The following is a 27,609-nucleotide window of genomic DNA, read 5'->3' as shown; positions in this document are numbered from 1 at the left end:
TCAGTGGAGCATAAAGCAAATTTCATGAATAATTAAAAATTATTTCTAAATCAAATAAAGCAATCAGAAACTCATTAATCTTGGAATATAAGGCTACATTCATTCGGACAAATAATGCTGTAACATTTTTAAACATAGACATGAAGAGAATCCAATGTTGACCAAAATATCTCCTGACCCCTGGCTGAATCAGTGTACATCACTGTGGAAAATGTGCACATTTAAATTTTTTTTTTTTTTTTTTTTTTTTTTTTACTCAATGGCTAGTTTAGTTAATGTCTGGTATTTGTAGTTTTTCAGTTTAGGTATTTCTGTTTTAATCTAGCCTTCTAGGGACAATATATTTATAAAAAAAGATCCAAGAACTCCCCAAAATGTTTCTTTTTTTTCACCCAAATGTCTATATGTCTATATCTTAAAAATAAATTCTTTTAATCCCATTTCTGCTCTCTAAGATACCTCTCTAATGTGCTTGTTCTTAAGCATCTAAAACCTGAAGACGTTATTTGCAACCACTAAAATCTTTGTAAGGTTTTTCCCAAAAGAGGTGAAAACATCTCCCAATGAAATCCAACCGTGTCCTAACTAATTTTATATCAGACTTGAGGTGATAAAATCATTCATTTGTTCATACAGATTGAAAAAGTATCAATTTCCATGCCACCGGGGGAATGGAACACCAGTGTACTTGTTTATTAGGGTTAAAGAAGTGTTACATAGTTAAACCATATTGACCTGAAGCCTGAATTCAAAATACTTGAATCAAATGCATTGTGATTGTTTCATGCCATAGACCTATGTTTAATTCTTATATTTAGCAAACATACAAATACATGAGTTAACGTGTTTAAAGTTTTATTGTTATTGCTTCTAGGTAAACCGCTAGCTCACATGAAACCTAGTCTAGTGTGAGCAAAATTACTAGTATATTTTACATATGCTGTTTTATGCTGGTTATGTATTACAGAAATAGTTTTAGGTGATATAGATAAAGGGAAGAAGCCTGGGGTTGTACAGCCTATATAATTTTATCTATTTATAAGCCAGCATTATCACTCTTTTTCTTTCCAAACAGCATCTGGGATCTCTTCACCGCCCACCACTCCTACACAACTGACCAAACCCTCACCACCATTTCCTCTGGAGGAAAACCGCGATCTTCCTATGCATCAGGAGGAACGGTTGCGCTCACTGTCTTCTCCCCCAGACACGGGCCAGCACTTCAGCATGCCCTCAGCCAAGCCACCTCTCACCGCTTTCTCTGCACCTGTCACTACCTCAAGCATGGTGAGTGCTCCACGATGTTTATCTGCATATTTGCCAAGTTTATATCGAGGTGTTTAGTTTTGTTTAAAGTTCAGGGCTAATGATATAATGAGAATCTTTCATCATGCGGTGCTGCGGACACAAGAAAATACACCACAGATCAGCATGGCGTGCATTAATTCAACCTGTTCTAGCTGTTTACCTTTGCTGGCACCAGAGGTGGGAAGTAATGGAGTAAAAATACTTCGTTACTGTACTTAAGTAAATTTTTCAGGTATCAGTACTTTACTCCACTATTTATTTTTCGGACAACTTTTTACTTTTACTCATTACATTTTTACACAAATATCTGTACTTTTTACTTCTTACATTTTCAAAACAGACTCGTTACTTTTAGTATTATTTCTTCTCATTGAGCGCTGTTTCCAGCCTATCATCCTATCATTGTGCGGCTTTTTCACCATGTGACTGGTGTATTATTTACTGGCTATCGGACATAGACTAAGGGTAGCGGAGCTAACAATGAGCAGCACGCCTACAAAAGGAATGGCCAATGTTAATTCAGAGGGAGTCACCGATGTTAAAATAACTATCAACGAGGACATTCCTGAACACCCATGGCCATATATGAGGGAGATGTTGGAAATAATCGGTGTCAAAAAGGATTCCTGGCGAATGCGTTGCGAATTGTGTCAACCCAAAAAACAAGAAGTGCTTAATTTAATGTAAAACATCACAATAATTTTGAGTTGTTTTCAAGGACAGAGCTGGAATCTCCCTACAGTTTGGGATATGGCCTTGGTGATACACTTGGTATACATTTATATCTCCAAAAGTATTGGGTCACCTGACCTTTCCTGCTATATGTGGTTGTTTTCTGATCTCATCCCTACTGAACACTTTTGGGATGAATGTGAACGCTGACTCCACCCTACCTCACCTACATCAGTGCCTGCCTTTCGTAACACTCTTGTGGCTGATGAACACAAATATCCATCAGCACACTCCAAAATTATATGTGTGTGTGTGTATATATATATATATACATATATATATATATATATATATATATATATATATATAAAACATGACGTCCAGTTACCAGCATGACACTAAACAGGTAGTAGTAACAGCGACTTTTTACTTAAGTACATGTCAGAGCCCATACTTCTTTACTTTAACTTGAGTAAAAGCGTGTAGTCACTACTTCAACTTTTACTGGAGTCTTTTAAAAAACGAGTATCTGTACTTCTACTTGAGTAAAGGATCTGTGTACTTTTGCCACCTCTGGCTGGAACTTTAGAGATGATAGTTACTTTATGCGACCAGAATATTTACAGGAAGGGTCATTGCCTCACTCAATAAAATTGCTAATAATGTGATAATGAAAAAATGGATAAAAGTGTGAAACAGTATGAAAATAACCACTTACCACAATCCAATAGCACTGTTTCATAGTCATGAACTCTAAATACTATTTTACATACAAAGATTTATTAATAAACCACGTTTTAAACTGTGCTAATAGTTGAAATATGAGTGAAATAACTATTTCATATTAAACAGATTAAATATTTTGAAATGGATTTGTTAAGGGTATTTTTTCTACAGTTTTTTATGAATTGATTTGTCAGGGGGATAAAAAAAAACCCTATTATCCCATAATCTGGTTTCTGAATCTATCACATTTTACATTTTGCTTAAGCAATTTTAACACAATACATCTTCATATTGTAGAATTTTCTTTACTATTCCCACAGACTTCTATGCCATCACATGTCTTTTGCAAGGAATTTTATACTGTTTCTGGTTATCAAAGGAAATCTGTAGGGAAATAGCTGTAGCTTGTTATATGTTACACTGCTGCACTGTGGGTGGATGTTTCTTAAGCCTCAGGCCTGTGGTCATTTATCACATTCTCAGGCAAAAATCAATAAAGAGGACACCATGTGAGATGCTGTTGTTCATTCCTCCTGCTTCATAATTTAAGCAGGGATCCAGGTCTGCTCTCAGGAGATGTCATCGCCTTGACCAACATAGCTCTGGGTCAGATCTAGGCATAACATGTTCCTTGAAATTAATTAATCACGATAAAAATAGAATTATAAAAAATATTATTTATATAGCGCCGTTCCACAAATCAAGGACACTTTACATTTCAGGCCAGTAGACATAGGGCATAACACAAGGAGACAAGAACAAAAACAAAATCAGAAATGTAGATTAAGACAAAAGAGGAATGAATTTTTTTTTTTATTTCATTATTTCAAATGCGGAAGAAATAATCGTGTTTTAAGGGGAACCAAAAAGAGGTTCATAGTAAATGAATGTAAATAAATAAAATGAAAAGTAAGCTCATGTAATAAATGTGTTTTATAAGGAAATAGAATTTCATAATTATTGTAAAGGAGTAAAATTCACATCAGTGGACTAGGTGTAGTGTTAGAGGAAAGTATTCAACAGTGATGTGATGCCTTTACAACCGTAAACTCATTCACTTCCAGAAAACAAAGCACCGTGTTTTATTCCACTTATACAACAACAATTTGGCAACATTCATTAAAAAAATCCATTTTCATCAAATCATCACTCTTAATTCTTTAATTAATAAAAGTGTAATCAGGTTTTCATGATGTTAAAAAAGAAAGAGACCAAGATAAATAATCTTTTCCCACCTTTAATATGATATACCAACAAAAAGCATGTAAAATTAGAAACATTTTAGAACAAAAAAAGAAAAGGAAAACTCTTACCCGGTTGCATAAATATGTACACCACTTATCTACTATATTTTAGAAATAAAAATTAAATAAAATACCCAAAATAACCTGCTAACACATTTTTATTAAAGCACATGGTGAACAAAGCATTAGCTATGGTAAAAGAATGATTTGGTTAAAATGATATTTTGCATTAAACACATTATTTGATACTCTGAATTATATATAAATATAAAATGAGTATAATAACCATGGAGTCTGTTAGTATTTGTCGAGTTATTTTGAGTACAGACACACATCATTGAGTTGAATATGCCACAAATAGGAAAGAAAATGTAAATGTACTCTAATATCATTTAAAGAAAATCACTTTAGGGTTTTTGGCTTCTCTGAGTTTTGCTTGCAAATTAGCTGCCAACTGTAATATGTATAACAACCTGTGAAAATAAGCAGAGCCCAATAGTACTTGGCTATTGTATTTAATAGTACTTGGCTGTGAAAATAAAAATTCAAGATCTGACATTTGTCATTGCCCTGTGGTTAGTGGATTTGATAAATAAATTAGTCATTCAACAAACTTGTTATTTGTCATACTCTCTTGTCCCAGAGCTGGGAAGAGCATATGGGAACCGAGGTTACACTGACTCACAGTTACAGATCCTAACAAGCTCCATTCACTGAGCATGGTTGCCATTGGCCCTAACTTCATATTTTCCTTTACACGATACTTGTGCAAGACAGTACCACCAAACATGTGACAACTGAGTTCTAAAATAAGTGAGGTTTTGGAGAAATACCACATCTGAAGACATTAAGTCATTCCATCCAGAACTGTAGCGTTTAGTTCCGTCCCTTTTATTTACTACCTCATTTTATTGTAAGCTTGTTCTGCACTTGTAAATCTATAATTAGTCCTTTATGTGACACACAAGCGACCGTGTCATTCTGTCTTGCTAATATTATTTGCATAAATCTTAATCTAGCATAATAAACTGAAGTACTGTTTTAACTAGCCTTCTGTTTTTAACTTCATGTGGACCTTATCAAGAATAAAAATAGGCCAAGTTCCATTTTGGAAACTTGGGTAGTCAGTACCGTCATTTAGATAAGAGACATGCTACATATGCACATACTCTAGAAACTAATCTTAATTTATGTGCAAATTTCATATGTTGCTCCATTTCTGTTGCACATTGTCCTGTGTATCTCTCTTAACTTTTGTAAAGCCTGATTAAGGCTGATTATGAGCATCATACTTTATTAATGATTCATTGCAGTATACAAATGCCTCAATGATGAATATTTGATGTTAAAAACTAACAAATGAATGACTTAAGTGACTTTTTTCCCCAATACCCAAAAGAATTTTACTTTTTGAGAGCCACTTTTGCTCCTTTGTGAACTATGTTTATCTTAAATGAGACGGGTTTGTTGCAGGGCTATATTGCAAATCAAGTTATCTTTGAACATTATTACTCTATTTTATTCTGTGAGGAGTTTTACCTGCTGGAAAATCCATCTACTCATCTAGTCTCTATCAATCTACTCATCTATTCTCTATCCATTTACTCATCTAGTCTCTATCCATCTACTCATCTAGTCTCTATCCATCTACTCATCTAGTCTCTATCAATCTACTCATCTATTCTCTATCCATCTACTCATCTAGTCTCTATCAATCTACTAATCTATTCTCTATCCATCTACTCATCTAGTCTCTATCAATCTACTCATCTATTCTCTATCCATCTACTCATCTAGTCTCTATCAATCTACTCATCTATTCTCTATCCATCTACTCATCTAGTCTCTATCAATCTACTCATCTATTCTCTATCCATCTACTCATCTAGTCTCTATCAATCTACTCATCTATTCTCTATCCATCTACTCATCTATTCTCTATCCATCTACTCATCTATTCTCTATCCATCTACTCATCTATTCTCTATTCATCTACTCATCTATTCTCTATCCATCTACTCATCTAGTCTCTATCCATCTACTCATCTATTCTCTATCCATCTACTCATCTATTCTCTATCCATCTACTCATCTAGTCTCTATCAATCTACTCATCTATTCTCTATCCATCTACTCATCTAGTCTCTATCCATCTACTCATCTAGTCTCTATCCATCTACTCATCTAGTCTCTATCCATCTACTCATCTAGTCTCTATCCATCTACTCATCTAGTCTCTATCCATCTACTCATCTAGTCTCTATTCATCTACTCATCTAATCTCTATCCATCTAGTCTCTATCCATCCATCTAGTCTCTAATCATCTACTCATCTATTCTCTAATCATCTACTCATCAAGTCTATATTCATCTACTCATCTAGTCTCTATCCATCTACTCATCTATTCTCTATCCATCTACTCATCTAATCTCTATCCATCTAGTCTCTATCCATCCATCTAGTCTCTATTCATCTACTCATCTAGTCTCTATCCATCTACTCATCTAGTCTCTATCCATCTGCTCATCTAGCCTCTATCCATCTAGTCTCTATCCATCTGCTCATCTAGTCTCTATCCATCTGCTCATCTAGTCTCTATCCATTTGCTCATCTAGTCTCTATCCATCTGCTCATCTAGTCTCTATCCATCTCTATCCATCTGCTCATCTAGTCTCTATCCATCTAGTCTCTATCCATCTGCTCATCTAGTCTCTATCCATCTGCTCATCTAGTCTCTATCCATCTAGTCTCTATCCATCTAGTCTCTATCCATCTGCTCATCTAGTCTCTATCCATCTAGTCTCTATCCATCTAGTCTCTATCCATCTAGTCTCTATCCATCTGCTCATCTAGTCTCTATCCATCTAGTCTCTATCCATCTGCTCATCTAGTCTCTAACCATCTGCTCATACCAGCTACCAATTACCAAGACAGATGAGTTGATTAAACTGGTAGAACATCCTTACAAAGCTGGTAGAAAGGAAACAGTTTTTAAATTACCTTTAATGACAAAGAAGATACACAGTACGGCAAATGTTTAAACATTTATCAAGTAATAATGAAGCTAAAAGATAAGTGACAGCAGTGTTTTGGCAGCTGATAGCTGTTACGTCAATTGTTAGCACAATACATTAATATTACATAGCATAACTATTAATAACTGCAGCTTTATCTACCTGTTCTGTAACTTTGACATGTATTGTACTTATTAAAATTATCTTGAATTAGAAACCCCAAAGTTAAACGCCAGGTGTTTTATTGACATCTCACTGAGATCTCTGTGGAAACTAGCTAACGGATTAGCATGTTAAACAATTAGTTTGTGGTAACTATTTATTTTGAAGATTTTGCAAATAGTTCTGAGAACTAGAATTTTTTATTTATTTTTTTTTAACCAGCTTTATAAATATGCATTACTGCCTTTTAACAGCGTTTGAGAATCAGAGAAACCTGGGATAATTTCACCCCCATGAACAAGCCAATAGTTCGCTCCAACTACTGCATCAAACTGGAATAGTCCATTTTAATACGGATAAAGGGGGGTCGGTGATGATGATTCACTTTAAACGCACGAGAACACGAGCAAAGCGAGCCTACTCCAGAACAAGGGGAAGTGTATCTGCGCAGGGGGACTGAACAATCGCGTAATAAAATGCATAAATAGCTGACTGTGTACACGTTTTCTTGTGCTAACCGAAGGCGGATTCAGTGACAGGCGCGTGCACTAAACCCGTTTCTTCACCGGGTCCTCCTTCTTTTTTCGCCCACAGGTTCGCGGTCTGTCTGAAGGCATGCTGGAGAAACTTGATCTCGAAGATGAAGGTAAGCATTTTAAACCTGAACCTTACGTGGTTATTGTTTTTTATTAGCGCTTAAATGAATGAGTATTTTCGGTGCCGACGCCGTTTACTTAGCACGCGTCTCAGCGCGTGCCATGTTGCATTGGTCCTCATCTATTTATGTCCTTAAAGCAGTGCAAAGCAGTGAGCCTTGTGTATTTATAGTGGTATACAGTACTATGTTAGTTCATGCACCATAAGCTGGCGATGCAGATTTTATCCCTTGTCACATCACTTGGCTTCATGCATCTCTGGCAGAATGCCATATCATTATCATTAAATAAGTAATATAGCTTGTGTGTGAATAAAACACTAATGCATTTGATAAGAACAGAGCTACTGTTGTATATCTGAGAGAACACATTACTCTGATGATTACTAGTGTTTTGGATTGCGTCACTGTCAGTTTAAGGAATTCCCTAAACCCAGGATACCAGGATACCCCAACGCTAATGTTGTTTTGCCTTAAAGTATAAAGCTTTGGCAAATTTCTGGTTAAACAAATAGTTGTCATATACATACACCTAGACATGCAAATAATCCTAACTAAACAAACAGTGCACACAGAGCTTTCAGACATGACTGTTCAGGTAGTGTTTGTGTAAAGGGGGAAGCTGTTAAAATCAAGTCAAGTCAAGAAGCTTTTATTGTCATTTCAGCCATATATAGCTGTTGCAGTACACAGTGAAATGAGACAGCGTTTCTCCAGGACTTGGTGCTACATAAAACAAAGACAGAGCTAAGGACTTAGTAAGTTAGTCCTAGATACATAAAGTGCAACTGTGCAACCTGGTGCAAACAGTGCAGGACAAGACAAAAAGACAGGCGGTGCAGGGCAAAAGACAAGACAGGCGGTGCAGGGCAAAAGACAAGACAGGCGGTGCAGGGCAAAGGACATACTAAAAATACCAAGACCGTTAACGAAAGACAATAAACTCAAACAACGCCGACCAGTGTAAATACTGTATGTTCAACAATATTTCCTGTGCAGAAATACTGGAATGAACACATTAGTATTAATGCAGCAGTTACATGAGGTATTTTAAAGTAATTGTGCAAAACAGCAATCGACTGAAATGTGAGACAGTTTGTGCAAAGGGGTTGCTTTTGAGTAGACATGTTCCTTGAGAGTCCTGGATATTTTTTCTTCAATTTCAAGAGGTGTGTCTGCCTGACAAGCCTGTTACTGAACAGATGTTCTGGATGTAGGCTAGTGGAAAAAATCAAAATAATAAATAAAATCTGAAATGTTATAGTGTCATGGTTCTGGATAGCTAAGCAATTTGTGAGTAAATAAAAGTTTTTATGGGAATAAGTTCTATAAACCTTTTAATAAAAATGACTGTTATGAGTGAGAAATCAAGGCTAAGAAGACATGTTTTTAAATTTTCGTTTAATAAATGCGAGGGTGAGTCCCATTTATTTTTGTGTACTTTGCTGAAACATTTGCTTAAACACTGGAGCAGGGGTGAGAGAGTTTTTCGTGTATTTTTCCCAACGTCTTTTGTGATAAAAGGCGCGCTAATTCAGTTCTTGAAAGCAGATTTTTAATCTGGCAGTTAATCATTAAATTTGTCTTGATAGCTACTCTTTACGCTGTAATAGTACCATGAGAAAAGTCATGAAAGACGTGATCCTAAACTTGCTAACTGCTGGTTGCTTCCAGATGTATACTTTGTAAACAGTAACGTCTGGTCTCGGGAATGATAACCTCTCTTTAATTAAAGGTGGGGTCTCCTTTGTTTGAAAGCCAATGTTGACATTTGAAATCACCAAAACAAACACGTCCCTAACCCAAATGGGTCCCACCCCTGTATTGATAGCTCCGCCCACACATCCATGTGTAACCCAGGCAACTAATGGAAAGAAATGTGTCTATCATAGCTGAAGGGAAGAATAATACGATTGCAGATAAACAAACAAGCAAAAATGACACAAGCATAATCATGCAAAGGACGGCATATATTAGTTCTGTGAAACAAAGCAAAACCAACGTTACTCACCTATCGAGAAGGAAAAAAGCGCCTCGGTGTCTGGAAATAACTGAATGAGAGGGAAGTTGGCCGCATATTCACAGATTGGAGTTTCCCGAGTCAAAAACGCCTGAGCTAAACGCTGTTACTAGCAAAACAGCGAGTTGTTCAGGAGTTATTGACTCGGGGGGGGAAACTCCAATCTGTGAATATGCGGCCAACTTCCCTCTTCTTCAGTTATTTCCAGCGCTGGAAAGCTGATCCTATATTAACACGGATCCTACTTCCTGCCTTTCTTCGCTTTCTTTCTGTTTTTATCCTCCATGTCAATGTTAAAATCACTTTCTGCTAATGTCACACATGCGCACTGAACACTCTCTCCGCCCATATTGACAAGACCCGCCCCTTTCTGCTCATTGGCTACACGTTTGTTTCGATTTTTGTGTTTGTCGTCCCGACTAGTTTTCTGAAGCGTTTCTCAAACAACGGAGACCCCACCTTTTAATGATTGGATCTATTATTAAACTTACCTGATTTTTTTTTTTTTTTTTTTTTTTTTTTAAATATATCTGTACAGTTCAGTAGACCTTCTTGGTCCCGCTGCCCAAAATAATTTCTTAACATTAATTAACATGTAGGTGTGTCAGGTGCGAAAAGCCTGCTCACTACACATGTACACTGAGATTGATTGATTTTTATTTACTATTTATATTTTCCCAAAGCAGAAGCTTTTATTTGATTAGTTTGTTTAAACGTAACTTTCCATGCTCGTCTATTCTGTTGTGCGCTCCTTTTGCAAATCGCGTCACCGACTGTACAACACACAGAGCTCCTAAATTACCGTAATTATGGCATTTCCATGGCAACAAATAGCTCTGCTCCTGATTCTGTCGATTGATGATATGACAGATTTTGAACGGAGTGAGTTTTTGGACTGTTTAGTTCAGCGCATGCTCTGTTGCACTCCTTGTTCAGTTCCAAACTGTATATAAGTCCCAAGTGCCACTGCAGCAATGAGGATTTTGTATATTTGTGACTATACCAGCCATGTTGGATTGCTGAAAGCTATTTAAGAAAATTCGTAAGGTGCTGTCTATTGTACAGACAATAGGGAAGGAATGCACAAAGGAAACGAGAAGCTCTAGCGCCTGAGAGCGCTTCAGTTCAGCGAGCACTAAGACAAGCATTATTTCTTTCTACTCGCTTCTTTCTTGATTTCAGGTACAGACAGTACGATACATTACTTTTTTTTTTATTGACCAGCCTTTCTGATACAGCTTCGCACACTGAGATAGGCTGCTATCATGCTGTTTAGCATTACAACTGTTATACATATGATCTTAAACACGTAACGTAGCACAAGGAATTCAGTGCAAGCAGCAGCAACCATGCCAGGCTCGAGCAAACAATCCACGATTCCCCTGATTGATTACTATTAATAGTCATTTCGGTGTCAATATGGATATTTGTGATAATGGAAAAAAAATTACTTGTACTCAGGGAAAAATGCTTACGTTTACATTTATTACTGTCGGCAGACGTCCTTATCCAGAGTGACGTACAGAAGTGTCTTGAAGTCTATATCAATAAATACATTAACAAGTTCACTAGGTCACAGACTTAGGATACTATCAGCGGGCCAATGGATTAATAAAACATTACTTATTTTGTGAAATGTTTCCTTACAGAAAACGATTTTTTTTCCATTACAGTGTGACTTAATGGTGCGGTGCTTTTGCTTGCTTCCTGTTGAGAAGAAGACATAAAGGGTTTGCAGGCCTGCACTAATGAAGATGAGCAGTTCAGTCAGTTGTGGCAGTGCTTTAGTCTTTGTGAGAAAGAACCATGATTAGTGCAAAACATCGTCATTAAGTTTTCCAGGGCTTTTTCTCATGAATCTCATCCAGCGAAGAGAAGAAAGAGAAATGCTGAAATGTCTGATTCTGTACAGAAGGATTAGAACAAACACTGGGGTTGCACTTCTTCTAGAGATTGAGGAAGAGCTCAAGAATAGATCGGCGAGATGCAGCTAATCGGGCCAGATTTTTACGCCTTGAGCCACTGAATCAGAAGAAAACTGAATTTTCATTGTAGATCATGTTTTACGAGAGAGAAATATTTTTTCATTTAAAAGACGACTTCCCCAGTGGCTATTTTGGATGAGGATGCTTAAATGATCTATCATGACCATCTCTGTGCTAACAGGATGAACTGAATGATAAAGCACTAGTCAGCCTCAGTGTTCTGCAAGTGCAGACACGGCATCCACGTTAAAGAAGCGGCTCACTGATCCACGGTGTCATGGGGTAAGAGAAGAGCTTTACAGAGCGTATAACTTCTGTAATCTGGCCCTGGAGCGCTCTGCGAATGAGTTATCACTCAGAATATGCTGAAAGAGCTGAATATGCTGAATTTTTTTCCTTAGTAAACCGTCAGATGAGTCGAATGAACATGAGCAACGATCTGCACAGGTATTCGACCTCTGTCATATTAACACACATTATTCCGGAAGCCCCGTCATTTTCCTTGATCTAATGCGCTCTTGACTTGAGTTCAACAATAAAAATTGAGCGTTTTGAGTCAATTAATAGAAAAATAAATCGGTGTATGTTTGACTTAAATTTAGTTTGTGTATCTTCTTCTATTTTCGGCTTTTCCCGTTAGGGGTCCCCACAGCGAATCACCTGTTTCCACCTAACTCTATCCTCTGCATACTCTTGCACATTTAGTGTATGTATGCTGAAAAGTTTAGTCAAAAATGGAAAAAGCGGTTCTTTTGGATTCTTGGAAAGTGAAAAAAAACTTTGACATAAAGATTAAAGGTAGGGTCTCCGTTGTGTGGGAAAGGCTTCAGAAAACCGAGTCGGGGCGACAAACAAAACTAAAATCAAAACATACGTGTAGCCAATGAGCAGAAAGGGGCAGGTCTTGTCAATATGGGCGGAGAGAGTGTTCAGTGCGCATGTGTGACATTAGCAGAAAGTTGTTTTAACATTAACATGGAGCATAAAAACAGAAAGAAAGCGAAGAAAGGCTTACGATAAGGCAAGAAGTAGGACGTGTTCATATAGGATCAGCTTTCCAGTGCTGGAGAGAACTGAAAGAGCGGGAAGTTGGCGCATATTCACAGATTGGAGTTTCCCTGAGTCAATAACTCCTGAGCTAAATGCTGTTACTACACAAATAATACCTCGACATCTTTAAATCATTAGAATTAGTGATTAAATACATTGCTGTTGTTTAGTTCATTCATTTCACACCGTGCAGTGATGTCAGGCACATGAACCTTAGAAAACAGATTTGTAAAACAAATATATCAAAATGTGCTGTTATTTTTTGGATTGTTTTTTTTTCCCCCCCAGAAGACTTTTTGTGACATTTCCTGACCGCACAGCTGGCAATATTATTATTCCCTCTAGAAATCGAGTTAGTTTTCCCGTCGTCTTATTTGTATACCGGTTCTGGGTGATTACTTTGCTCATCGTGTTATTTTAAAGGAAGGAAAATTGTAATAGTATCATGCAGTTTATACAGTCCAGAGACTATGTTACTGACTGAACCGTGTTCATCACAATACATCCAGTCTTAAGGGTTTATCTGGGGATTGGTGGAGATGAGGATTAGCAGATGAGCCCCAACCTGTAAAAAGCATTGGCCATTGAAACGGAAAAGCTTTTCAGTTTTTAGCTTGACAGGACAATACACTCTGACTTCTCAATGAAATTCATTGTGCAAATGGCAGGCACACATTTAAAACATTCAAACTTTTATAATCTGACTTCTGCTTACAAAAGCTCTGGCACAGATGTGTGGTTAAAGGGAGGCTCAAAGTGCTGAAGGACAGACTTTTCAAATGCTTTTAAAAGCTCCGTACCAAACAACAAAGATGACCATTCTGCAGTTTAGCTTTGAATAGTTTGATGGCTGTTCGCCAAAGCATCATGCTTCTGCACTAAATCCTTTGGGTCGATTGTTTTGTCTCGTTTGAAGAATCTCATGAAGCAACAGTTTGTTTAAAAGAATCAAAAAGCTGTAGAGTTTTTTTACTTTTATAAAGCCTACTGTTTTTCAGGATTTATCGTTTTTTCCCCCAACCCCTAGCAGTTAGGAAGATGAAGACACTGTATAGTCTTTGTGTAGTCAGGCTGTGTTATGCATTCCCAAAGAGTTTACCCAAGTGCAGCAGCCAGGAACTGCCTCTGTTAATTGGCTTTGATTCCATGAGCTAATCTTGAACATGTTCAAGTTGGTGGGCAAGGAGCTGTCCTAAATATGAAGAGGGAATTTTGTCACATTAGCAAAGCTTTACAAATATTCATTTTCACTGTTGCAATGTTGTTAAACTCTGTTTTTCACTTTCACAACGCCAGATCTCATGTGCACAGTCCTCCTCGTTCCACAGGTCAAAGGACTAAGATTTGGGCTCTACCTGGGCCATTTCCTAAATGTTGATCATCTTCTGAAGCCTCAGTGTCAGCTAAAGAGAAGCAGACTCAATCTTGGGATGCTCCCACCACCATGCTTCTTTGTGGTTAAGATCTTCGTTCCATGATAACCTGGATCTCATCATGTCTTTCGGACAGATCATTTATGGATGATAGCTCCTCAGTTGAAACCGAACTGCTGTTCATCCCAAGTGATTCATCATTCAATATCATTGCACAACGGTCTGATCTTCCCTTTCTTCACAGCTTGCAACCTTGGGGTAACCATGGATAATCAACTGTCCTTTTCCACGCATGTTGCTAATGTGACAGGCTCATGTAGGTTTTTTCTCTACAACATCAGAAAGATTCTGCCATTTTTGTCCACCCAGGCTGCTCAGGTACTTGTTCAGTCTCTTGTCATTTCAAGACTGGACTACTGTTCCTCACTGCTGGCAGGTCTACCTATAAACGCAAGTTGTCCTCTGCAAATGATCCAAAATGCAGCTTGTTTTCAACCTGGCTAAGTTCCCACATACCACCCCACTGCTGTGCTCTCTCTACTGTCTTCCAGTAGCTTCACGCATCGGATTCAAAACACTGATACTTGCCTAAAAGCCAAAAATGGACCAACTCCTTCTTACAGTACCTCAAAGCTCTTATCCCACAGAATCTTGCTCCCTCTGATCTACCAGCAATGCTATACTGGTCCCTCAATCTCTCAGGGGAAGATGTAGGTATTCGGCAAAACTCTTTCCTGTTCTGGCACCAACGTGGTCACTGACCTCTTCTTCAAACGACGGGTGGAGACCTACATCTTCCTGAAATACTTGAACTAGAACTTTGATAGTCTATCCTCAGTTTATGACCTAATGAACCAGCGTTAATGTATTCATCGATAAAGACTTAAAAACACTGTTGTACGTTGCTTTGTATAAGGGCATCTGCCAAATGCCATAAATGAAAATGATGAGCTGTATTATTTTTTCATTTTTTGAGTTATTGATGTGTGGTTTGCCATTATTTATTTTTGACAAAAATAATTTTGACTAAAGTCCACTTTTGTACTTGATGAAGTAGCTAAATGTGAGGTAACCATGTGCCATATAGTAGCACTTTATGTTGCACTGTACTGTAATTTGCCCAGCTTATTTTTCACTGAATAGCTTTTGTTTCAGCTAACTGTATATGACCAATATGCCTAGAAAATATAGTTCACGCCAACAACTGAACAAATCCTCGCTTTGTTTAGTGCAGCACGTAGCAGGAATCGTAGCGTATTCTGTTTAAACAGGCTTATCGAATTAACAGATTTTGTTTGGGATCAATGGTTAATAGTTTTTCTCTGCTATTCGTGGACATGTAGGCTAGACAACTATGAAAGAAATACTGAAAAACGTGGACATGTAATACGTTTCACCAAGGGGCTCGGGCCTAATGATTTGCCCACCCTGATCATGTAAATGTAACTCGTGCCTCCTCAGACAGAGGTGAGAAGAAACACTTGCAAACCCAACAAGCTGCCAATCAAAGCTTGCCCACCTTTTTCATTCGGAAAGGCAGAAATGTCGTTTGTTCCGAGCTAGCAGAACTTGCAGGAAGACAGGAACTGGCAATGTGGCAAAAGATAAAGATCACTTCCTGGCACAGAACTCTGTTCAGAAAATCAAGTGGCGCCTGGAAGGTGCCTGAGCTTTTTTAATCTGGACTGAGAAGGAAAATGCCTCAATAGCCCTTAAAAATGCCCCGTCCAGAAACAGACTCGTCCTAGGAAACCGGTCCAGTGTTAATGTGAGTACTACTGTAGAAGCTGCCAAGGCAACTGAAATCAGTGTGCGTGGATGGAGTGGGATGGCAGACAGCGATAGGCTGAATTGCAGACGTTTTCAGACTGCTTGGCTGTGCAGCTTTTTTCTTTTCTTTTCTCTCTCACTTTATATACATATACTTTTTATATAACTGAGCAATTGGGGGTTAAGGGCCCTGCTCAGGGGCCCAGCAGTGGCAGCTTACAGTCAATAGTTGAATGCTTTTAACACTAATCTATAACTTCCTTTCTTAAATAAAGTGTTCTGCTGAATGGCAAAGGTTTTAGCTTTAATTTACTTTTTCTAAACTAACTTAATTTAAGTGCTTAAGTTACTGTTCACTTCCAAAAAAAACCCTCTGAGGTAAATAATGATAAAAAAATCCTCTGAGGTAAATAATGATAAAAAAATCCTCTGAGGTAAATAATGATGATAAAGAAATCATCTAATGTAGATATCATGTAAAATAATTTATTTGTTTTTGGAATTAGATAGTTCATTTGAAATATTAATGAATACATAAATTTATAAATTTTGTGTTTACTCCTCCTTGATTTATACACTATTTATGAATTTCAACGTGCAGCCCCTTTGACTCTTGATGTACACAATTTATTTGTCTGTTTTTTTATTGCAGTTGTCGAAGAGTCTGAAAGTGATATTTACATGCGCTTTATGAAGTCCCACAAGTGCTATGACATTGTCCCCACTAGTTCCAAGCTGGTGGTGTTTGACACAACGCTACAAGTAAGTGCTCTTTTACTGCACATCAGACATGTTAGTAATGACCTGCCTGGCTCATCTTCCTCACATTCTGTCAATCAGAAACCTTTTGTTTATTCTTTCATCAAACAAATAAGTACAACTGGAACATAAAGTCAGAAACTATTACAAAGTTCACAGAGTCAAAACGTCTTTGTCGGGGATGAACGAATTGCTTAGGCATTGACTCGGATTAAAAATACGGCTGTTTCAAAGAACTATTTATTGATTTGTGTTTATAGCACAGCACTGTTAAACTCTCAGCTCTAAACCTAATGATAACCGAAATCACCTAAACAACCCTGATCAAAAGTTTACATAGTCTTGACTGTTTGGCCACATTTTAAACACACAGGTTTAAATGGCTATTAAAGGGACCTGTGACTCATTGTAATTAGTGTCCGTGCATAAATAGTCAGTGAGTTTTAGGTAGACCAAGAAAGATTTCACCCACTACTGCCAGAAGAATTGTTCGGGATGCAAAAACCCACAATACAGGTTGCTCTGGAAAAAGTGGTGTTGTTTCAAGGAGCACAATAAGGAGGTACATGAATACAAATGACCTGCAAGGTCGAGTTGTCAGGAGAAAGCCGTTATTGCGCCCATGCTGCAAAAAAGCTCGCCTTCAGTATGCCAGACAGCACCTAGAGCAACAGCGGCACTGGGAAGTTAGTAAAAATTGATGGCAAAACGAATGGCATGTTATCAGAAAATACTGGCAGCCAGTTTGCATTGTACAGCACGAAAGCTGCGTATGGGATCCTCTTGGATGTTCCAACATGACAATGATTCAAAGCACAAGGCAAGGTTGAGCCTCTAAAGGCTAAAGCCTCTAATGGCTAAAAGCTTTTGGAGTGGAGACCTAAACAATATTAAGCAGATGGTTTTGATGGAATAGCTCATCTTTGTGTTTTGATATTTGTTATGCAGCTAATTTCTGGTGTGTATCGGTGTTGACTGCTTAAAGCTCAATTAGACAGCACAAATAAGTTGTTTACACACCTTACATTTGCCAGAAAAAAAGTTCTGTTTTGCCTTTTATTATAAATAATTCTCTGTTCTTCTCTGTTTTAAAAAATAAAAAGACATACACACTATCAGTGTGACTCAGAACCGTAACAAGATGTGGATGAGAGAGGACACTACATTTTAGGTACAGTTTGCTTTCCCTCTCCTCTCAATATCGAGACTTTCGGCCATCATTCTAAGCTTCCAGTGTCCTTGACGGTCACTGTGAAGATCAGGAGAGCAGTGATCCAACACTCCTCGTGTTCTCCCACTAGCACCTTTCTGTACTGAAGCAAGGGTTTATAAGGCAAATATGCTCACAAAATGCTGCTCTTCTTCATTTTCAGGTAGTTGTGTTCAATGTTCCATGATATGCACCTTACCTAGGAGTCTGAAGGTGGGTGACGTGTGAAATGTTTGGACCGTGTGAAAACTGGTACTGGAGTTTTTATATAACTCAATGCTGAGGGATTTAACATGCTCAGAAGAGAACATTCAGTGTTCAGTTATGCTAGGCAATTTGTGTCTGATCTGTTTGGAGGCCAAACCCAGAATGTCCAAAGATTTACAAAACTTTTGTTATTCAGGGTACTATGTAAATAGCAGGCAATGCTCTGGGTTGTTGATCAGAGGATCGTGTTCAAGCCCCAGCACTGCCAAACTGTTGGGCCCTTGAGCAAGGCCCCTAGTCTGCACTGCTCCAGGGGTGCTGTGTCACGACTGGCCCTGTTCTCAGACCCCCAGCTTCCAATGTTGGGATACGTGGAGAAACTGTCCTGTAATCCAAACCCATATGGCTTCTTCATGAGCAAAGATGCCTACAACATTACCAGCAAATGATGATTTCTTCCTACTGAGGAAGACCTGTTGTCAGTTAGACGCCATAAGAGTGCATATAAAATCCTAATCTGTTCAATTTGGTATCAGTTTGCTGGCTGTCAAAATATCTGTGAAATTAGTCAAGTCAAGAGACAAGTAAAGAGAACCGTAGCTTTAATATTTCACTGTAAGTAATTTTTCAAATCAATCCTCAAAGAGCCATACAGCTCATCACTGCCATTTCATTGATGCTTGAATTGCAGACAGCAATATGGTGAAATCACACTTGCATTCAAAACTGGAAGATGAGCCTTAAGGTGCATCTAAATCACATTCATCTGCACTGTTCTCCATTATTTTGTATTGTAAATGTGTGAGTAGTGTGTTCACACTGACTGTTCCAGCAGTAAGAAGTGCACTTCAAGTACCCAGATGGTGCAAGGTGTGAATTGTGGAATGTTGGACACTTCATGCACCAAACACTAGCATCTTTATTTATGTAGCAGAAGAGGGGTGGGGCTAACGAGCACCATCACTGGATACGAGAATAATTTCAAGCCGGACTATTTCTGGACTATTTCGGATTAGAGTCTGAAAATCAAGTGATATCTTGTCTCCGGTGTACAAGACATCTTAGAAATATCTCAAATTGTCTCACGATTGTGATCTATTTTGCAACATTTTAAAAATGCACCGTGTTCCTACAAAACGAGCGGCTTCGCCTCACGTGTGCTTTCGATTTCATTTGCATTCAGCTGGAAAACAGCTCTTGCTTCACTTTATCATTCATGTTCCTTTTGAGACAATTCTACTCATCTAAAACATGTTCACTAGGTATTCGAGTGTGTAGGGCAAGTGCATAGTGTACAGTATGTCATTTGGGACGAGCGACGTGTGACTTGACGGCGTGATCGCAGGCTCAGACCACAGCAAGGCTCTTTTTAGTATCGCCCCACAAAAGCACCGCAGTGTTGACTGTTTTAAGTGCGACAGCTCAGCGAATACGTGACTCACTGCAGTGTTATGCTCGCTGGCAGTAGGGGCACAGAAATGGATCACGCCCTCTCCTCCATCCAGGAGTTTTCCATTTATCTGAAGAAGAGGCCAAGAGGCTCGTCTCATTACGTCCTCTCAATGTGGCTCGATTAAAGTTTAATCGTTTCAGACTACGCTGTGAGCACCGATCCAAGAGAGAGAGGAGATGTTCTGGTAATTTATAAAGGACAGCCTTGAGCCGCAACGATAACGCTGCGTCTGTGGCTGCTTTGTGCTGATTCCACTAGATTTTGACACAAATAGTCACTGCGTTTAGAGTGAGCAAAGGTTTAACGAGGGTTAAGCTATAGTTTCTCTAGATGTATATGATATGATATGATAAAGTCAGCCAATATAGACACAGAACAGATAAGATTGGTGTCTCGAGCTGTATACGGCGCTCTCTGCCTGTCAGGACACATAACTGCTACATCGGCAGACTTGCAGAAAAAAGTACCGATCAGTACCTTTCCTTATCACTGCGGTGGCACCATCAAATGCTTGTTTTGTACCTTTAGTGTGTTTCATGTAAGAAATACACGTCGTGTACCTTTTAATACACGTCGTTAATACCTTTTTAAAGGCTTTTTTTTTGGCTAAAATGGACATGAAACCCGTCCCACTAATGCTTTCCCTGGTGACGAGGAATATTACAGCTTGATATCATTATTTCTGAGAGTGTTTTGTGACTTTCATCTCGCTGTTTGTTTCAGGTTAAGAAGGCTTTTTTTGCCTTGGTGGCTAATGGAGTTCGAGCTGCGCCGTTGTGGGAGACGAAGAAGCAGAGTTTTGTTGGTGAGTACTCGATGTCTGTCATGAGAGATTTCACCCGATCTTTACACGGGTTTTGGATCCCTAATGCATTATGGGATATGTCAGGATGACATGCTGAATTCGGAGGTATCAGATTTACAGACAGTTCAAGCAAGATACGTTAAAACCGGCATCTGCAAATAATTCACAAATTCTGGTTAAGCCTTTTGCCATCTGAGGGAGGCTTCAGTTGAAATGAACCCTGGTTTATTTACTGGGGTTAGTGTGTGGTTTGTTTAGGCAGCTGAGGACGCATTAAGACGAGTCCTCTTGAGCGACATGGATTTAGTCTGTTTCCAGATGAAACCTAATGCAGTTCTGAGACAACTGGCCCACATATTTTATGTATTATGGTAGCATTTAACTAGACCTGTAAGGTTTAAGCTTAAGGAGACAAAGGAGTACTCTGTAGGACCATGTATTTATGCAGGGTTTGTGGTGTAATGTATATGTGGACCAAAAATAAACACTGTGGTTTATACAAAAGAAAACCTTTAAAATAGTCAAGTATCTTCTGCACAGTATGGCCAGAAGGATGCCAGTGTGAACACCTGATTATTGAACATTCTTTTTTAAAACCCTGGGCATTAACATTTCGCTGGTAGAGCGTCCGCTCTTCTGGGAAGTTTATCAACTAGATGTTGGAGCATGGCTGTGAGGATTTGTGCTAATTTACATTTAAAAAAGAGCACGAGGGGTCACACAGTTAACGATCCTGTTTATCCAAAAGGTGCTCAGTGGGGTTAAAGATGGGGTGCACGATGTTTGAAAAACGCTTCAGAAAACTGAGTCGGGTCAACTAACAAAACAAACGTGTAGCCAATGAGCAGAAAGGGGCGTGTCTTGTCAATATGTGGCGGAGAGAGTGTTCTGTGCATGTCTGACATTAGTAGAAAGCGATTGAAACATTGACATGGCGGATACCTGCCGTTACCTCTGCCTCGGGTTCTAGGTGTTGAACGTCGGCGCTAATCCTTTCATAGTACAACACACAGTACTACAAAAACACAGTTGTATTACCATAGTATTACTCATTGAGTTCATTTATTGATAAAAATCTCCCCTCGGCCAGCTGCCCCAGCAGGTTCCGCCATAATAGTTGCCTGGGTCACGTATGTATGTGTGGGGGGGGCTATCAATACAGGGGTGACACCCATTTGGGTTAGGGGCGTGTTTGTTTAGGTGATTTCAAATGTCAACATTGGCTTTCAAACATCGTGCACCCCACGTTTAAGGTCGAGGTGCAGGCCACTCAAGTTCTTCCATACAGGTCTTGGCAATCCATGTCTATATGGAGCTTGCTTTGTGCACAGAAGCATTGTCACGCCGGACTTCTCATGAAGGGAAACCGTAATGCTGCAGCATACAAACAGATTGCTAGATACTTGTATGTTTCCAACTTTGTGGCAGTTTGTAGATTTCCCAAACATGACTGTCAAGTTTTGTCATTTCAACCATGTATAGGTGATGCACTACATAGTGAAATGAAACATCATGTCTTCAAGAAAACAGGACATTTCTTCAGATGTGTTCATACCTTTAATGTATGTAATGTAAAGTAATACGATAACGATAATGTTATGGCTCTATGTTCTCTATGCTTGGGTCATTATTTCTGTGAGCCCATGGCACAGGTCTTGTTTATCTTTTTACTTTATTATATTTCTCTGAGCTTTCGTTCATTTGCTTTCAGCCTCATGTGCCTTTTAAGTTTGGTTAATTTCGGGAAACTTAACCAAACCGAATAACCCAACAAACCACTGCTGGACTCCCCCTGATTCCGACTCTGCAAATGTTTTCTTTTTAGGTCGCTCACTTGATTTTCAGACTCTAATCAGAAATAGTTGGCATATCCTCGGTGCATCCATGCTTGTCCCCTTGCTGAGATGTTTGTCCCAGATATAACAGCACAGTAACAGACTGTGCTGTGAACCAGTCTGAGAATGCTCCAGGCGTAATTCTAAGCGGCTTTTAAAGAGGATTTGGCCATAAATGTCCGGGAACCCGCACTTCTTGGAATATTCTGGATTTAACTCGTATTTTGTACTCAGAAGCCTGGAAAAGTAAGCTTTAACTCCAGCCTCGGGCCTAACAATCGCATTACATATTTTAATAAAACTGCAGCAAAAACACTTTCTTGCTGTGCTTTTTATTCCTAAGAAAATTCTGCAGGCTTTTATTTTAATGCAGCAGCCTGTGGCATATTCAAGTTCAAAGCATAGACTCTTGGTGAGAAATCTGATGATGAAGGCTCGCACATCTCGATCCTATAAGAACGTTGATCATGTTACTCTCACAACCTAGAAGAGTTACATGTGGATTTGAAGAGCAGCAGGTTTTGGATCATTCTTCCTACACCATCCAGTATAACTCACTAAACTTGCCAACCCACGTTTAAAAAAAAAAAAGAATAGTATCTACATCAGGGTTTAATAATTCTACACTGGAAGTGAACTGCTGCATGCTGAACCATTCACTGGAACTGGCTCGGGCTGATTAAACTGACCATCAGCTGTCAGATGCTGTTAAGATTCGGAAGCCGAACGCTAGCCATATTTTGCATTTTATTTTTTTTTTTATCTCCAAAAGACTTGTATCTCCTTTATGTCCCAAGTCATGTACTGTAGCCAACAACATTCATTCATTCATTTTCTACCGCTTATCCGAACTACCTCGGGTCACGGGGAGCCTGTCCCTATCTCAGGCGTCATTGGGCATCAAGGCAGGATACACCCTGGACGGAGTGCCAACCCATCGCAGGGCGCACACACACACACTCTCATTCACTCACACAATCGCACACTACGGACAATCAACCTACCATGCATGTCTTGGACCAGGGGAGGAAACCCCCGAGGCACGGGGAGAACATGCAAACTCCACACACACAAGGTGGAGGCGGGAATCGAACCCCCAACCCTGGAGGTGTGAGGTGAACGTGCTAACCACTAAGCCACCGTGCCCCCCTAGCCAACAACAAAAATGTCTAAATCAAAATAGAATCCTTGCGTTCCACTCCCATGATTTTTCTGTTGGTGTTGCTGTAGTTGGGACGTTATTTGTCTTTGTCGAACAACCCGAACATAATTAGAGGTGGAAATATTTCTTGATTCTCTTCAGAAAACACTTTTCTCTCCCTTTTCTGGAAAGGGGTTAAAAGCATTTCAGTGCCCAAAAGCTTTCCAGCTATATACAGTATGAGAAATATGATCCCAGGGTGTTTCACCAGGATGTTTCACCAGGGGAAAAAGCCAGAATAAACTTCCCAGCTGTCCCATCATGTATCCGAGGCAGTAGCTAACGAGGCAGCATGATGGGGACAGTCAGTGGCACTGCAACTTGTTACTTGAAATGTTTACTTCTAGACAATGTTATTGTTTCATTTATTATTAGTATGAGAGAAAATCAGTCTTCCACAATCCACCACACGCTGTTCGTCCCGTATTAAGCAAGACACGAAACAGAATGCGTATTTATATAACGACATTGACCGGCTCATGTACCTCAAACATCATCATGGCCCAAGATAAATGGCTAGAACGGCAGCCAGTCAAGGGATAGAGAGTTTAGAATATTATTCTACAAGACCATCCAGCACTGATGGAGGCTCCGTGGAAGATTTTTTGTTTTATTCTGAACTGGTGAGGCATGAATAGTGAAGTTCAGCGTATTTTACTTTTGGGCAAATTTGAATATTTATTTGCTGATTTCTTGTCACCTCAGAATTTATTTATGTAAGATGCTACTAAAGTTGTTGAAATCATAAAGGCATGAAACAGAAGCTTTTTGATGGTATTTGGGGTGTGTTCCGTAGTTTCGGGGTGCTGGAGGTGGGACAAAGGAAAAAGGAAACCTGCATCGGTGGAACTGGCTCAAATCCGATTTTCTTTCGGTCACTTGTAGCTGGTTTTACAGTAGCTGGTTTTACAGTAGCTGGTTAACTCTCTCAGTAAAGAGCAACATAAGATGTGGCGATGTGAGCTGTGGAAATGCTCCACAGGGTAGCATAGCATTATGCAAATGATGGCTATAAGAGGAACAACAGGCATATTTGTGTTTGTATCGGTCGCTTAGCAACTTTGTGAGTAGCAACACAGGCAGGACCACTCATCCGGGAAGTGTCCTTTATTTAAGCAGTTGATCTAAAAGCTGCCTTAGGTGCCTAGAAACCGCCTTGTAAGTGCTTAGAAAAGGTCAAATGTGAAAAAAGGAAAACTTCCCCTTTAATCTAGCGGGACGCTACCGGACCCCTAGAGTTGTAGAGTTTGAGTCTAGGGGTCCAGTAGCGTCCCGCTAGATGATGTATAAGCTCTTATTGAGAGGTTTTTCTTGGTATTCTGGTATTTCTGAAATGTCACACATACACTAGCGCATCCCAAACAATGTGCATCCGTACAAAAGAACATGAACTCGCCTTATTACTGTTAGATATACTAATTAGGATGCTTAGCACAGATTAGGACGCAGCCATCAATTATTACTTGTTACTATGGTCTGTTTAACTATCAGCTTTATATAGTCTTAATTCTGCTCCACCCACATTAATTAAAGCACAAGCGTAGTCATTTATGATGCAGTAAAAATAGCTGTTAATCATGTCAATGTGTTTGGCTCGGCCCTTCTGTTTGTATGTCTGTAATGAGTGACGTGTGCTTGCGTTGTCCCAGCCTGAGCGATACTACAGGCATGTGAGCCGGAAGTACTGCAAGTGAACACCTGTGTGTGTGTGTCTGTGTGTGTCTGTGTCTGTGTGTCTGTGTGTGTGTGTGTCTGTGTGTGTGTGTGTGTGTCTGTGTGTGTGTGTGTCTGTGTGTGTGTGTGTCTGTGTGTGTGTGTGTCTGTGTGTGTGTGTGTCTGTCTGTCTGTGTGTGTGTCTCTGTCTGTGTCTGTCTGTCTGTGTGTGTGTCTGTCTGTGTGTGTGTCTGTCTGTGTGTGTGTGTGTCTGTCTGTGTGTGTGTGTCTGTCTGTGTGTGTCTGTCTGTCTGTCTGTGTGTGTCTGTCTGTCTGTCTGTGTGTCTGTCTGTCTGTCTGTGTGTGTGTGTCTGTCTGTGTCTGTGTGTGTGTGTCTGTCTGCGTGTCTCTCAGACTGGTGGCAGATGAGGACTCCTGTTTAGGTTGTGATTTTAGAGTGAAATATTGCCGGAAGCACTTTTCAGAGCTGGGTATAGACAGTGATTTATAATTAAAGGAGCAGTCAGTTTAAAAACGTCCCCTTAAGCATCTGTGAGCTGTAGCAGAGGGCTTAACTCTGGACCTGTCAGACTCTGATGGCTGAAGCACTAAGGTGTAACTGCGCCACAGCATTCCTAGAGCTTGAGGCTGTGCGATGCTCAAGAGATTCTATATTTGTAAACTGCTTTATGAACTGCCTTATGATGCGCTTGAGCTGAGATGCCTGCAGCCTTTTCTCTTTTCCTCTCTCTCACTCTCGCTTTTGCTCTCTCTTTCTACTGCACTTTCTCCATCTCTCCCACCTTCTATCTCTCTCTCTCTTACATACTCTCTTCTCTCTCTCCTTCACTCCTTCACTCACTCACTCCTTCACCCACTCTCTCACACACACTCACTCTCTCTCTCTCTCTCTCTCTCTCTCTCTCCTTCTTCCCTGCTGCTTTGTAAGCAAATATAAACCTTATCATGTAAAGGCCTGGTTGTGAAAAGAGCAAAGCAATGATTGCCCACACCTTGTCTATGTTAATGTTTTGTTTGAATTTAATGTAAGTATAATTCAACATTTTAAAACCTATACTATTGTCACTTTATTTACTTATATGGGCTTTCTGCGAAAACAAAAAATTCTTAGCATCTGTAAATTTGCAGTTCACAAGAGAGTTCAGTCCATGTAATAAGAGTAAATTGCAAATAACAAAATGTAACTTGCTTTTGAATATCGTTTACATGAGAATATGGACCTGTCTTATTGATGCTTATTGTTAAGCTAGTGCAGGTAATATATCACAGTGCCTGAGCGGCACAACAGACGTCTACACTTAGAACGCCTTCCATGGCTTTGGAGCCAGGCGATATTTGCTGTCCCTTCGGGATGTAGGAGATGACATTATTTTATCTCCCCTGTCAGTGGCAGTGACAAAAGCCAGTCGTGGGGATGTGTGAGCTGTAAGTACGGGAAAGAGTTGAGCTAGCGTTTCCTCTGGCTATGTTCGGCTGCCCTGCGACGCTGCATGAGCAGCAGAAGCAGACGTTAGCCGTGTGTCTCAGAGGAACAGTGTGTATGCACCACCCTCCTGTGTTGTTGTTGTGTGATGGGGAGTGGCAGTTGCTGAGTAGGAACTGGCAAAACCAAATTAGAGAGGAAACAGTGAGGGGAAAAATCTTCCTTGAGTGTAGGTGGCTTTCACACTGACAGTTTAGTCTGAAACAGCGACGGTTTGCATAAAAAATCGGTAACATGAAAGCTGTCATGTGGACCAGGAAGCGTATCATGGTACTGAACCCGACACTTCCTGTAGGAGGTCGTCTGAGTTCAGTTGCTCATGAACTGTGCTACAATTCCCGTGAGTGTGAATGCAACTTGTACTCGAGTCCACACTTGTTCAGGAAGTGAAGTAACCTCTGTGCGTGTTTTAGCCGATGATGACATCAGTTGTGGCGCCGGGAACAAACGCGCTAGGATTTGGACACACTTATGTAGCTCACCAAGTGAGTGAAGGCACCAGTGTGTGTTTCAGTTGCCCAGAAACCCAACAGTCGAGCCTTAAATAGCGTAGACGTGAATTGTCCTGGCATCCAGGCAGCTGATTTGTGGTGTTAGGTTCGGTAGTAAACGTTTTCTGTTGAGAAACCTCAATTTTGTTGCACTTTCTGTGTGATTACGGCCCTTTCATAGTCCTGCTAACACAGTGCAGAGTTATTACTGTTCTCCTGCACTCCTGTGTACAATTGAGATGTCAGCAGTTTTATTTGCACACATTGCATCAGCATCTTTACTCCAAGCACGCGCACACACACTGTTCTGAGCTATGATCAAAGTCTCATTCCTGTTTTTCTCCAACATACTGTTGTGTGTGTGTTTGCGTGGTTGTATGCTGTCCTTGTGGATGTGAGATTAAAATATTCTGAATCTCTTTTTTCCATTTTTTCCCCCACAGGAATGCTAACAATCACAGACTTCATCAATATACTTCACAGATACTACAAGTCCCCCATGGTATGTGAG

The 27,609-nt window shown here is 39.6% G+C and overlaps 1 protein-coding gene across 3 annotated transcripts in view; it reads left to right on the top strand.

Moving 5' to 3' along the window:
- The window catches only part of prkag2a (protein kinase, AMP-activated, gamma 2 non-catalytic subunit a), an 86,330-nt gene that overhangs the window by 45,433 nt on the left and 13,288 nt on the right, over positions 1–27,609 (top strand). For 2 of the 3 annotated variants that reach the window (XM_060861406.1, XM_060861407.1), the window contains 5 exons: positions 1,076–1,287; positions 7,722–7,773; positions 16,633–16,742; positions 20,333–20,414; positions 27,542–27,600. In XM_060861406.1, the coding sequence (XP_060717389.1) occupies positions 1,076–1,287; positions 7,722–7,773; positions 16,633–16,742; positions 20,333–20,414; positions 27,542–27,600 (515 nt within the window). Of the gene's footprint in view, positions 1–1,075; positions 1,288–7,481; positions 7,596–7,721; positions 7,774–16,632; positions 16,743–20,332; positions 20,415–27,541; positions 27,601–27,609 lie in introns of those variants that run through there. The other variant, XM_060861409.1, reaches the window with a different exon arrangement.

Source organism: Tachysurus vachellii, chromosome 25 (assembly GCF_030014155.1).
Source record: "Tachysurus vachellii isolate PV-2020 chromosome 25, HZAU_Pvac_v1, whole genome shotgun sequence".
Taxonomy (NCBI): domain Eukaryota; kingdom Metazoa; phylum Chordata; class Actinopteri; order Siluriformes; family Bagridae; genus Tachysurus; species Tachysurus vachellii.
Note: the sequence above shows the minus strand (reverse complement) of the source record. Positions and strands in the feature narration are given on the sequence as shown.